Source organism: Trachemys scripta, chromosome 1 (assembly GCF_013100865.1).
Source record: "Trachemys scripta elegans isolate TJP31775 chromosome 1, CAS_Tse_1.0, whole genome shotgun sequence".
In the NCBI taxonomy this organism is placed as follows: domain Eukaryota; kingdom Metazoa; phylum Chordata; order Testudines; family Emydidae; genus Trachemys; species Trachemys scripta.
In genome coordinates, this window is record NC_048298.1 from 268,015,322 (window position 1) to 268,029,717 (window position 14,396).

General features: G+C 36.8%; 1 protein-coding gene across 18 annotated transcripts in view; it reads right to left on the bottom strand.

The window, feature by feature from the left end:
• The window catches only part of LMO7 (LIM domain 7), an 88,277-nt gene that overhangs the window by 22,525 nt on the left and 51,356 nt on the right, over positions 1–14,396 (bottom strand). For 9 of the 18 annotated variants that reach the window (XM_034758330.1, XM_034758333.1, XM_034758332.1 and 6 more), the window contains 7 exons: positions 13,485–13,802; positions 8,817–8,931; positions 6,111–6,272; positions 4,023–4,210; positions 2,253–2,313; positions 1,039–1,095; positions 845–883 (listed from right to left, as the gene is read on the bottom strand). In XM_034758330.1, coding sequence (XP_034614221.1) covers positions 845–883; positions 1,039–1,095; positions 2,253–2,313; positions 4,023–4,210; positions 6,111–6,272; positions 8,817–8,931; positions 13,485–13,802 — 940 coding nt within the window. The remainder of the gene's footprint in view (positions 1–844; positions 884–1,038; positions 1,096–2,252; positions 2,314–4,022; positions 4,211–6,110; positions 6,273–8,816; positions 8,932–13,484; positions 13,803–14,396) is intronic. The other 9 variants (XM_034758337.1, XM_034758336.1, XM_034758334.1 and 6 more) reach the window with 4 other exon arrangements.

Sequence of the window (14,396 nt, forward strand, 5' to 3'; positions counted from 1 at the left end):
AGTATGGTTTGGTTTTTTTTTTTTTTGCAAATGAGGGAAAAAGGACTGCAAATAAAATACTGCTATTAAATTAATTATATGAAAAATAATAAGGAAACAAAATATTTAACCAAGGAAAATACAGTATTATCTTAACAGTTTGTTCAAAATTTCATTATGTTTAAAAATACAAAGCACAAATTTAGAAATGAACAGCATGAAGTGTGCAGTGGCATTTCAAATGTCACTTTAAAAAGACAACCACTCAGTGAATTCCTAGCTCTCCCGGAGTCAATGGCAAAATGCTATTGACTTCCATGGGTCCAGAATTTCATCCTCAAGATCTACAGCAAAATATTGAAACATACAAAACCATTTTGAAGACAGTGTTAAATATTCAACATTAGTGAAAATATGAAATGTGACATGCAGAACATACCAGAAAAGCAAGCCTACAAAACTGTAATGAGCACTTTATTTTGCACACCTTAAAGCATAATAATAATAAAAAAAAAATACAATTAGTTTTTTTGCAAAATTTGTATTGCATTTTTTTTGGACTTGGTCATTGTTACCTACTTTAGAATAGTAAGTTATCCATGTTATTGTAGTCTATCAATTTGGACATAGGTGTAAAGCAGCAGCTTTGAATAAACTGAATTTACTATTAAATATTTTAACAACTCTTTAGCCTCTGCACTAAAACAGTGCTGGAATGGTCAGTTTTAAGCTGTTTTGTAGGGAGTTGCAAACCTGAAACAAATCTGTTACAAGTGGAAAAGTGTTTTGAACAGCATCTCACAGGTTTAAAAAGTTTTACATATACAAAAAAAAAAAAAAAAAAAAATCACACAAAGCCCATTACCACAAAGGTAGACCCATGAATTGTAACAACCTGATGACCCTGGGGAAAGAACGGAAATGGATTATGTTGCTTTGTCATGGTTGCAACAAACAACACTGAAAAGGTTTAGTACCCAGCACCAGAGACTTAATAGGTAGAATGTACAGTGGGAACAATTTCATGAAAGTACATGAAATGTTAGCTTTTTGTTTTACCTTGTTCAAAAAATTGTGACCGTCTTTTTAAGTTTTTCAAAGAAATAGGTTCAGATTCTATTTGAAAAATAGAAAGAATACAAAAAAGTCAATACGGTGCTAACTACATATTTTTTTTAATGACTATCGCCACTGGATAACAAATGACATTCATCAGACCTTTCCAATCTACAGTAACATCACTTGGAAAAAACTGAAGGATAGAGAAAAGCTAACCTTTTATTATAACAAATGCAGATTTTTTTTAGTAGGTTACATCACACAAAGATTAGTACTTCATTTTAGTACAACTGCTATCCATCTACTATAACAGCATGGTTGACCCACTTTGTGTGGGCCTGGAGATCTGGCAGCACCATTTTTCTTACTTAAGATCCCACCCAGATTTTAAAAGTCTCTGATAGATTTTACAAACTCAGATTCCTTGGCATCTTTTCTCCTCTACTACCCTCAATTTAACTGTGAGTCAAATGCAATGGTGCCTTTGCCTATGTATATATTCTCCTGTTCACAAGGCTCACCTATAATCCACCATGCACATTTACAATACTATACAATGTAATTGCATAAGTGGTTCCCATTAGGGAATTAGAATTCTATTAGGAGGTTTAAGTGCCTACTTTCCCTCCCCTTCTTCCCTCCCCCCAAGCCTACCTTTGTTAACAAGAGTCACTAACAGTTATGGCACAGAGCCAACAATAAGCAGTCCACATACGGAGGGGTTTGGCGGGGAGGATGGAGGGAAGTATCACACTTGAGTTCTAGCAAAACAGATATTTGGATGCTCTTCATCCCATGTCTCCAGAAAGGAGGTTGGAAGGGAGAGAAACCAAATATTCAAATTCTTAAAGGCAGAGGAAAGACTGATCAGCATAAGGCATCTTTATGTTATAACCACCATTGCAGAATGGATAGGTGGAGTTAAGTTTCTGTATCTTCTTGTTTCTCCTCTTTCATCCCTACCATACAGTCAGTCCACAACCAGTCATGCTGAGATCTAGGAACTTATCTGTACTCTGTTTGCAGTGTTTAAACCATTCAATGCTCCCTGGAATAGAACTCCATGCCTCTCAGATGTAATTGGACCTACGTGCTACACTTGTAGCTTTCATTTTCTCAGAGGCCTAATATTTATTTCACTGTACTAGTAATATTTACAGATATAATCCATGTTCTCTCCTCTCAATTAGTAGCTGAAAATATTGACAGTTTACCTTTTTGTTCATTAGAGCTCGGATCTGCTTGCATTCCATTTATCACTTTTCCTCCAGTATCCTACAAATAGGAAACTATTTTAGTATAATTTCATGTGAATCAAGTTTAACATTTCCTCCCATAGGAATTCCACACAGCAAAGTGTGTCAGGTTGTTATAAATTCCTCAAGTTAAAGAAATTGTTTAAATCTTCTTGCATATATTTTATATAATAAAAAGACTGTAGGCATTAGCTGGGATAAATGACCAGTTGCAAGATGATGGCCGAAAGGAAACCAATTTCTGGTGACTTAATGTCATGGGCCAAGATGGATACCCCAGTGTTTTGTTTATAAATAAAAGTACACAATTTCTGTTTCTTGGAATGGCAGCATTCATTTAAACTGTTACTGGAAATCCCTTGTACTGCGCATTTCTAAAGAATTCATGCTCTAAGGGTTATTATAATCAAAAATATGTTCTGATTAAACTTAAAACAGCCGGTACATTTTTTTTTTTGTATTGCTTACACACTCATCTGGGCATAGAGAGGTCATTCAAAATGTGTTATTGGCCTTAAACAACATCATCTCAGTATTAGCAGTATCCCATGTGTTTCCTATAATAAGCATATGGAAGTAAAGGGAATACAGCAAACCCTGCCGTAACTTTATTTAAGGCAAAATTGGCAAATTTTTAAAGGTGACCACTACATATACATAACTTAACAATAATTCAAGTACACAAACAATATAATGACAAAACCAAACTGCTCCTCACTCCTTGTCTACTGAAAAAAGCCATCAATCTTCATTCAGTAAAGATGTTCACACTTATTTTATTATGCAGCCAGGAAGACCAAACAGTACGTCGTCATTCTGAATAAATTAGTAAATCTAAACTCTAGATGCAGGGGAGAATCACCCCTAGACTCAACGAGGGCAAAGGGGAATCAGGGAACCCTCTGATTCTGTACCGGCCTGGTGCAGACATCAAGAGCAGCCTAGTGGCTGCTCTAAATTATATCAGCGGCGGATTGAAAAAACAGAGATCCAATCTGCCAAGTCCTCAGCCCACTCCTATCCTGGGGTGAAAATGCCATCTAGCATAAGAGCTGCCACCGCTAGGTTTAGATGAATGGAGAGTTCCTCCCCACAAGGGGAATTGTCCACTGGCTATTTATGGCCAGAATATGGCTCCTTTGTGCCGCTCATTCTGGAGAATGTGCTCCTATGTCTGAAACTACATCAGTGCTCAAATAATTTTACTATACCATGCAGTCTTTGTGCAGTTATGCAGAAATCAGTTACCTAAAAATGTAATTGCTACCAGAACAAAAATATTGCTACCGTGTGATGCTGTGACTCCACATATTAGGGGAGGAGGGATAGCTCAGTGGTTTGAGCATTGGCCTGCTAAACCCAGGGTTGTGAGTTCAATCCTTGAGGGGGCCACTTGGGGATCTGGGGCAAAATCAGTTCTTGGTCCTGCTAGTGAAGGCAGGGGGCTGGACTCAATGACCTTTCAAGGTCCCTTCCAGTTCTAGGAGATGGGATATCTCCATATTACACTAGTTTTGTACAGAAATAAGTTAGACACACAGGAATTAATATATTTAAATATATTAATAGATTCTAGTATTCTAGTTAGAAAGCAAAATGAAAACTGCTTTCCTGGAATTACTACAATTACTTTCTTATTCCTCTGTGAGGCCTTAAAGTTTTCCCTTAATTTCTGCTCCCAACACCCAAACACCCTTCACCCCCTGAAAAAAAAAAAAAAAGTCTTACAGAATTTTGAAGGCTGTAGGAGAAATCTCTTTTGGCTGATATGTTTGAAGAGTTCGTAGAATTCTGATCTCCAGAAGTTGCATCAATCCATTTATTTTCAGGTGTACCTACAATGTTGGTAGCCATACTGGTGAGATTGAGGATTTTATGCCTTACATATGGCAGGGAAGGCTGGTCTTTGCCCCAATCTGATTGGCACATGGAGATCAAGAAATGAATGTGGACAGAAAAGTCAAAGTATAAAGAATAAAAGTTAGTGAAAACACATTCTCATTTAAAAAAAAAAACAAGAAGAGAGAAAAATGAAGTAGGTAGAATTCGTAAAGACAGGAAATGGTTAGGGCTTTTATAAACAGACCAGCTTCCCATAACAAGCAAGAGTTAGTCAAAAGATGGGCTTGAGAAATACTAGCAAGTTTACTAAGATTCATTACATAAACATGAAGTTCTGTAGTTCAACATTACAAATATAGATATTCATATTAATTGAAAGTTATTTTTTCACAACAATGTCATTGGAAAGGACAAAAGTTCTCTCACCTATAATCAAGCCACAGGGGGAGTGAGCAGTAAGTTGTATTTTAACTGACAGACACTGCTCCTGGAACATTATCTACAAGTTTTACAGGAGTACAATCCACCAAATTTGTCCCTGAAAATTTATGGATGGATGTTATAACCCACACTGCAATTGATTAGACCACACAGGTAAAGAGTTTTAAATGGCAGACAGCACCTTTAACTGTATAGTAACTAGGAAGAGAAATTGTCCTCACCGTAACTAAACCAAAGCAGCAAAATGGATAAGGAGATGGCTACCCTGGCCTAACCTCTACATTGACCTCAACCAGGAATTCATCCCAGGAGATGGACTCCCACATCACCTTCCCCTCCTGCAGGACATGAGTGTATAAATGAGAAGTGCCTTAATTTACAGAGGACTTAAAACCACTCAAAACCCCAAAATCAATTAAGGTCTCTGTGAGAAGCCTCCTAGGTTTATTGCAAGAGCTGATCCCATTACTTTCTAGCCTAACCTACACTGGACACTAGACAAGTTGTGACAGACCACTTTGTTTGTTTGTTTTTAAACTAATAACTTTTTCTGCTTACCCCAATGCATGAACTTCTAATGGTGAATGCCAAACACTCACTGCACATCAGCAATACGTGGGCAGAGGGAAAATCCTTTCTTGATCCTAAAAAGGGCCAGCCCCAGAGCATATCTGGATTTCTGGCAAGGCAACTACACAACCCAGCAAGAATGTAAGTGTATGTCCATGCTACAGGGCCAGCATGGTGCTAGTATGAGTAGGAGGGAATTTTTAATGCCAAATGGATGGGCTGAATGACCTAATCAGCTCTTATAGCCCTCCCCTGAATGGGCCAATCATAACACAGTCGGGCAATGGCAAGCTCTACACTCTCCCTCCCCACCAGCTGCTCATTTTGCACACATCCTCCATCCTGAGGGGGACGCAGGGTGCAATGTTACATCAGAAAAGGGGGACACTGCTGCCTCTCTCAGATGCCAGCAAGGATCCTAGGAATGGACATCACCTCCTGGTCTGACAGGACTATCCTCCACCCCTAAACTGAGGTGGCAAGAAGGGGGTATTTTCAATTCCTTTCTGTGGTGCCCTTATGTATCTAACAAAATAATCTAGGACGTACATGCAACTATGCACTCCCTCAAAAATTAGACCAACGCATAAGAGAGTGGTCACCAGTTTAGGGTTAGCAGACTTGCTAGTTAAGTTATTTGCGATACAAACCATATAAAAAAGAAACCCCAAGTTGTGTTATAATAAAATACACACACTAACAAAGCAAGAAGTGGGCTGTAGTCCACGAAAGCTTATGCTCTAATAAATTTGTTAGTCTCTAAGGTGCCACAAGTACTCCTGTTCTTCTTTTTGCGGATACAGACTAACACGGCTGCTACTCTGAAAACTAACAAAGCATGTAGTTTCAGAAAAGGTGTTGCTGAAGCAAGGACTACAGGCCCCAACCCATCAGAGCAACTTCACTAAACAAAGCTTATTCACCTTATACAACAGACTATAGCTGCCCAGCGAAACAACTCACCATTTTTTCCATATCGTCTGACATCCATGACCAGGTTTCCAGTTTCTAGTGCATTGGCCATGGCTTTCTCCCACTGATTATGGTCCATTTGTGAAACTCTTGTGCCGTCAACAGCAATGATTTCATCATCTACTTGCAGCTGGCCAAGGTCTGCAGTGCTACCTAACAGATCAGACCAAAAATTCCTCATGTCTGGGGGTACTTAAACACTTATACCAAAGTCAGGATGGGGAAAGTGGCTATTCAGTTTGTTTCCTGAAAACAATGCTTATAGCCAGAAATTTAAGTAAATTTAGTAAAACTTGCTATCGTACACTGGCCTCTCTGGGATATGTAATGCTGGGTATCTTGGTTAATGTAGAAGTACTATATAGTTTTCTATTATAAAATAGATCTGTGGAAGTTGGAGGGGAACAAGAAACTTTCAGATTTGCATTTCATATTGCAGGTAGCCTGTTCATTGCAAAATTCTTGCTGCCTCTTTCTCACTTAGAAGCAAGACAGTGCAGGCATCCTGATATCGGTCAATAATGATAAGCTGAATTTTAACTGATGCGGTGACATAGATGGAGCTAACATGTAACAAGATTATGAATGCTGCGGGAATTGCTATGTAATGATAAGTGAATATTGATGTCATGGTATCAACAGTTCAAGTGACCAGGTCAGTGAAGTACAGTTATATCCTATTGTATTAGACGATTTTCCCAAGTGAATGCATTGATTTAACTTGCATTAGGGTTAATGTTATGTTTATTATACCCCTTCATTGCTTTAAGTTAATGGGAAGCATACAGAAAGGCAACACAATGGCTTCCCATATAAGAATACCTGGGTATGCACTAGAAAGACAATGGGGGACAGCTGTTAGCTTCAAAGATCCTGAATTTTGTCTCCAACCTTGTTTTGTAAACCTTGTTTTGCCAGGCAGGGAACTGGACATCAAAAGACTTGACTGAGCTAAAGTCAGTCTTCAAAGTGAGTGCTGTGCATCTACTCAACTGGAGTAGCAAAAGATTGCATGGAATTGCATGTGGGGAAAAAGCTGGACTCTCAAGTAAGCCTCCAGGAAAAAAGCTGAAGAACTGAAGGTCACACAAATCCTCCCATACCACCCCAGAAGGTAAGATATTCAGGACCAGACCAACCAACCAAATGTGAACCAATGGCACCTGCTGGGGTCTCCAGATTACATCTGTAGACAGACATCAGATGACCACTTGCGTGAACTGAGCATTTTTTCATTCCAGTACACAGGCTTTTAGATGAAGATTGAAACACTTAGTTAAGGTATTTTTTTCATAATTTTTCCTGCAGATAAAAGGTATTTTCCTTTCTAAGAAGAAGTGTAAATATTGCCATTTTTCTACTCTTATTTTCGATACAAGTATTTCTTTAGTTCTATTTGAATATTATGGTAGCAAACTAATGCTCAGCTAGCTTCATATGGTAAAATATATTTCTGATTTACACTAAAGAGCATATAGAGACAGGCCTTTGCACAAAGTAACTGATGTAAAACAGACTTGGTGGCAGTGAAAACAAATTTAAATTGCCTTTTGGATAAAGCAGTTGTCAATTGTTTTAGCCTGTTAAATCTGGAAGGAGCAAGCCATGATTAACAGTGATTTAAAACCTGGCCTTCGCTTTCATTTTAAAGTCAATGTGTAAGGTGATTGTTACACAATTATTTTTCTCTCTGTGAAAAGAAATGTAATGAAGTGCCAGGCCAATATGAAGCTTCCAATGGTGTCTTCTCTGCTCGGGTTTTAAGCCTGTCTTACTGCAAGGTACTATTTTAGTTGTAACCAAGGACATTATCGAATATGGAGTGAATGTTACTGAAAAAATATCAGTGTACTCCATAAGACTTGACAGTTTATAGTTTCGTGGGAAGGGGTGGTTGAATGAACAATTTATAGCTGAATTTTTAAAAATAAATAGCAATGTAATACAAATAATTTTAATTTGTTCTTTAAAACCAACTACAAGAAACTTAAGAGATATTGATTAGCGTAAGATTCATTTCCACAGGAAAAAAAATGATTAATCCTGGATATTAGTAAATATCTGAAGAAAATGGCACTATAATTTGTGAGTATTTATTCCAACACCAAATGAAACTGACTAATTCCTTTTTGTTACTTCAAAAAAAAAAAAAAATGTCATGCAGATCATTTAGAAGCTACAGTTACTCATGGAATGTAATATTTTACAATCTTTAACATAGTGGAGGAAAGGAAACCTGAAATTAAAAAATAGTCTGCTCACAAATACCTTTCCTATGCATCTGTCTCTAAGGTTGTAGGAAGTGAAACCTTTTAAAATATACTCCAAGAAAGGAGCAGTCTATTTTATCTGCATGTCCCTGTGATATCCCTAAGTAAGTAATTGTATTTAGCAGACATTCTGAAGCCTTAGAATGATGTCTGGTAAATAAACCAGAATTTACACCATTGCTATGGATTTAAGACTTCTTTACTTCAAAATACACTTTCAAATATTTCTAAATTAAACCAATTTTAGTGGATGAAAATACAGAGGAAGCATAGCGTATTTAGCCTTTAACAGTCAAAAACTGTTTTCTTTCCATCTAAATTCTTTGGAAGATTTTCATTCATCATTAAAATTAAATGCCTTTGTCTAGCAGTCTCAATCCATTAACAGTAAGAGCAAAGTTCATAAAAGAGTTAAATATTAGTTTACCTTCTTCAATTGTTTGTATAAAAACCCCAGAAGGTTTCCAATTTGTGATGAACCCAAAGTTGCGACTGTTACCAGGTCTCTGGTTTATACTGATTCTCATTTCACTGTACAGGTCCTGAAAAATAAAACATGACACTGCACTATCTGGTGTCACAGGCATCTACATGAAGGAAAGTTTATCCACTAAATAAGTGAGGCTACTCACAATGTACGCTTTAATTATCTATTAACTGACTATAAAGCGGTTTTCTTTGTAGAACATGCTAACTAGCTTTTTTACTTAGATAATTATGTTTTAAAGGTTACATAGAAGACATTTAGTATACACATACATATTTAACTGTCTGTAGATATTATTAAATTCATCATAACATGGTGTTTACTGCAAAATGCTTTAATAAGAGTTTATAGGAAGGAATTAGCTGACAGTGTGACACCCAGGAAAGGTGAAATGGACAGCTAGTTTACACAAATTGTATCTCAAGAGACCAATTTATTAAATTAATTATGAAAGATTTGAAGAAATGAAAACCCTAAATGAGTCGTCATACATAGGGTGACCAGATAGCAAATGTGAAAAATTGGGACGTGTGTGTGTGTGTGTGTGTGTGTGTGTGTGTAAGTAAATAGGTGCCTATATTAAAAACAAGTCCCAAATATCGGGACTGTGCCTATAAAATCGGGACATCTGGTCACCCCAGTCATACATAATATAGTTAACCTGTGGAATTAACTGCCTCATGAGACTGAGGCTCATAACCTGGAATTTGAAAAAGCTGGATAAAAGGACTCATTTCATGTATAATTATGCATACTAAGACAGGGGTAAGCCATGCTCCTTTAGGCCCCAATCCTGTAACGGGATCTATTCGTGTGGACCACTGCCTCTGTGTGGAGTTCTAATGAATGCATTCTGTATGAACTCAGGGGTCTTAAATTGTAAGCAAATTACTAGAGTTGCTCAGAAACCAAAATTTCCATTCCTGGGAAATTCTAACGTTTTGAAATTTACCATGAAACAAAAATTCTGAAAAAAGTCAACTCAGAACTATGAAAAATATAATTTCATTTTGATAATATTGAAACACTATAATATAATGTAATATGATATAATATAAAAGCTGAAACAAAATTAATTGACATTATAAAAGTCAAAGTGAATTGTTTTTCAACATTATCGAAATGAGAAAATCGTAACACTTCATTTAGATTTTTTTGGGTTGAAAATGTTAAAATGGACATTACACAAAACGAATATGTTAATACTAAACCCTTTACTGTGGCAGGGTAGGCCACTATTACTGTATTATATACAGTACCATTCAGGAGATAATTAGTTCGTACGAACGAGCAGCAACATCACTGGCTGAAGCAGCAACAGTTCCAGCACCATCACTGGTGGCAAGAAGGAACTGAGGGTGGCGAGAACTGGCGGCGCCCTATATACCATGGCATGTGCGCGCCACTCCAGGGGATGCTGGAGCGGGTCCCCTACAGATACTGCTGAGGGAAAAACTTCTAGCACTGGTGCATGTGGCAAGCACACACACCTAAGCTGAATGGACATGAGCAAGCACTCGAAGAAGAATACAAAGATCTGCACAATTCCTGGACATTCTACACAGTTCTGAGTAGCAACTGTCCTCAAATCTCCATCCATATACTTACAAATGTTGTCATCCTAATTTCTAGCCTCTACCCCCCATCATGTCACTGTCTAACCCTATATACATTAATATCAAAACAATTCAATCAGAGGAATTATTCTAATTAGTGATGGAGGAAGAGCTAAATTATAATGAGCAAGGAGGAGCAGGGAAAATATAGCAAATAATAAGACTGGGTGGGATGACACGAAGAGGAGGTTACAAGCAGAGGCAGCCGTATGGTTGGGCAAGTCGGAGGACAATAGCCAGTTGTGCAGAGGGGTTTACAATAGTCAGAGCCCAGGTTGCAGAAGAGGCACATACTGCAATACACCAATATGACATTTCTTCCTGTTTACCAGGTAATCATCTTGGCCAATAAAGTCACAGACACTCACAGTATACAAGTCCAGGACAGATATTTCTGAGTTAGTTATTAGTCTAAGATACAGCTATTAGCTTATAAACCAGTAAATGCCCTTATATTATTTAAATAGGCTTTTACTTTTCTTGCTATACAACTGATCTCACTGAATATAAGGAGAGCATTATACTAAATTTAATATAGTATATTGAGTAAATTCAATACAGTATCATATATTAAGAAAGTATTTGGCTGTTAAATATTCCATAAATGTAGGATGGATAAAAATCAATGATATTTTTATTTAAATTAAATAGGTTTATTTATAAAAAGAAAAATGTATTTAAAGTTAAATTTGAAATTATGACAACATATGCTAACACAAAAATTATAATTTATTAAAAACATTTAAAGTTTTAAAGAAAATCAAACTGCTGAACTAGGAGAAGTCACTGGCTAAGCACTGGAACCAGAGAGTTTGTTGAAGTACTAAACTAGCATTTGACAGCAGTAGTCTCTTCTGCAGGTGCAGAGATTATTTTCTTCATTTCAATTTATTCAACTAGTTCAGTTCAATGACAAATGAAAACATAAGAAAGCTTGACATGGTGATCAGAAAAACAATCACTTCAATTTACTAAACTATAGATACTACTTCCTTTGTTCAATAAATCAATTCGTTTTAATACAAAGTATGTTTTGATAAGCAAAAAAGTTTACATATCCAGCATATCCTTGCAAATCAGTCTAAGAAATGCATCATTCACCATTTTCTATCATAATAAAAAGTAACAATTAAGAATCTGAATAAATGTATGTTAAGCTATATAATTGCTTAAATAAATGTGTATAGATAGTGTATTCTCCTAATTAGCAAAAGTAGTATCTAATTTAGTGTATAGACTAGATTCATTTGCATATCAACACATCGATATGCAAATAAACTAATGAGACTCAACCTTTCTTTAGGAAAATAACTGAAAAATACAAATACAGAACCAGTTAAACTTGATTATTTAAATTTATATCAATCCACACTGCAAGAAGGTCTCATGTCTATTATTTTCATCTCCTCAATCTGAAGATGTGTTCTCCCTCCTCAAGCCCAGCTCTGAACAGAAGGGCACTCCGTCTCCATGTACTGAACTGCACCATTTGGACAGGTCCATCCCAATGCCTACGGTGCTCTACAAATGCCACCTGATTGGTTCAGTGGTTCACAGAGATACCAGTCTCTCACTTGGCTGTGAAATGCCTTACCAGCACACAAGTGGACATCTCAATTTGTGGGAAAGGAGTTCCCACCTTAACTATAGCTTGACGCATGCTGTATATAAAAAAAAAAATTCCTCGTTTGCCAGGCAGGAGAGTTTACCATCACATACCTGATAACCAAGCCCCAGCTAGCCTTGGTCTGAGTTTTGATACAGAGAATAGAATGAAATATGACCCAGAACATTTTGTTTCCATTCAGCTCACATGAGCCATAAACAAGGACCCATATCTAGCCTAATATAATTCCTTTTACTGCAATGCATTGAAACCATCTCCTCCTACATGCAATCATGCTGTCAGAACCTTTGATTAAATAAAGTAGGATGACAGGCCAGGCAGCAACGCTAGGAGCCTGTGGTGTAAAATGAAAAATATTTCATTTCAAAGTTGGTTTAAAAAAAAAAAAAAAAAAAACTGTTCAAAATATTTGCAAATCTATTTTAAAACAAAAGTAGAGCAGGAAGTGATTGCACCAATTGGAATTCAGAGTCCTGTATTTTCCCTCCAACAGCTGACATAACTGCTATCTACAGCAGCATAAACAATGTAGAGAATGCGACTCCCAGCATGATCTTGGGAGTTAGTGATGTTGTCAACTGTTGCAAGAAGCTACTGACAGCTGACACTATTGGTATTCGGGTTACATTTGAAAAAAAGGGCAGGAAACAGCAGTCAGCAGTGGAAGAATTATGGTACCTTATATGCCCCAGAGCTCTGAAAGTAGAGCACAGGACCTAACTTCTGAACCAAAGTTGGAAACTTTCCATTAAACAGGCAAATATTGAGGAAGTGATTTATTTTTTTAAAGTAATTAGTGAATACAATCAGAATAAAGCAATCAAAAGAACTATTGGGGGGGAAAAACCCTACCTCAAGGCATTGCAGTAAAAAGTGAAACCTGGAGTAATGCTTAGCACATTTAAAGGTTAGATTTTCAGAAGCTGGCATTCATTCCTAAAGTTTGAGGGTGCAAATAAACGCTAGTGCAACTAACCTAATTAAGCCCACAAACCAGATTCTTCAATGTCCTAGTGACCTTAATTGCTGCTGCAAATAATTGTGAGTACAAAAATAGAAACCTGCTTAATGCTAAACTGAAAATTTAGCTCAATTTTTACAAGAAACAGAGACAGGGACAAACTCAAAACAGAGAAAAGAGGTTTAGAAAGATTGTAGTAATCAAAAGAACAAATTACACAGGCCAAATATTTAATTTTTCATACTCCATGGGAAAGAGAAGCGCTTCTTAAGTGAAATGGTTTATTTGTTTCTCTGAATACCTCTCTTACTGGTGAAGCATGTTAACCTATAGCTTTAATATTTGTTCACACTATCTTAGTACTACCAGGTTACTGTGGGTAATTATATACTTTCCAAACTCACCTGTGACACTGAAACCTCTGGCTCTGGCAGGCTTCTTATTTCTGCAGAAGATGCAACTGTAATAGGGTCAGGATGAGTATAATACTCTGATTTAAGACCAGGGGCCGCTGCATCCTGGTATTGAGATGTAGCAGAGGCTCTCAGTGTAGGAGACTCTGTTCTTTTAATGCTTTCCTTTTCCTCCTTGCCACCACTTGTCATTTCATCTGCAGAGACAAGTGGTCCTGCTTCCAGTGTTGAAAATGAATAGCTGGTGAGCAACCTTTGAGATCTCTTGGCTCCATCTACTTCTCCATTATACTTCTGGACATCGTCCACCTGGAATGAAAATGTTGTTCATATTGGCACATGCTGCTTTTTTTAAAAAGCATAAAAGCCTCAAGTTTGATTCTCAGCAAACTAAGCTAAATAGTCTAGAGAGCTCAGCCACAGAAGTTCTCTTATCTTTTTCTCCATCCATTCTTTCAATGCAATTTCCCATTGCCACACCCACTATCCTATTGTCCACTATTACTAAAAGAGCAAGATGGGTTTTTTCCCCTCTCAGATGCATGTGAGCAGAATAACTAATTCAAGTTTGGATTTAAAAGAAATGCATTAAAATAGCATACTTTTAGACACATCAGTTTCAAAATTAGGGCAGCTAGGGAATTATGGAAAAGACAATACAATTTATGCAGATATGCTGATTGCCCATATTAGGGTTCATTAATAATATATTAAGCTCGGTTGGTATAAAATTGTTCTAGTTCCATTGACTTTGATGGAATGACAATTTACATCAGCTAAAAGTATAATTATGCTAAGTACGTTTCAGAATATGTACTGATAGGTCAATAAATTTTCTAGCAAGAAAACATGAACTTTTACCAAAAAATATTTTACCAATATATTTATCAGACATCTATTCAT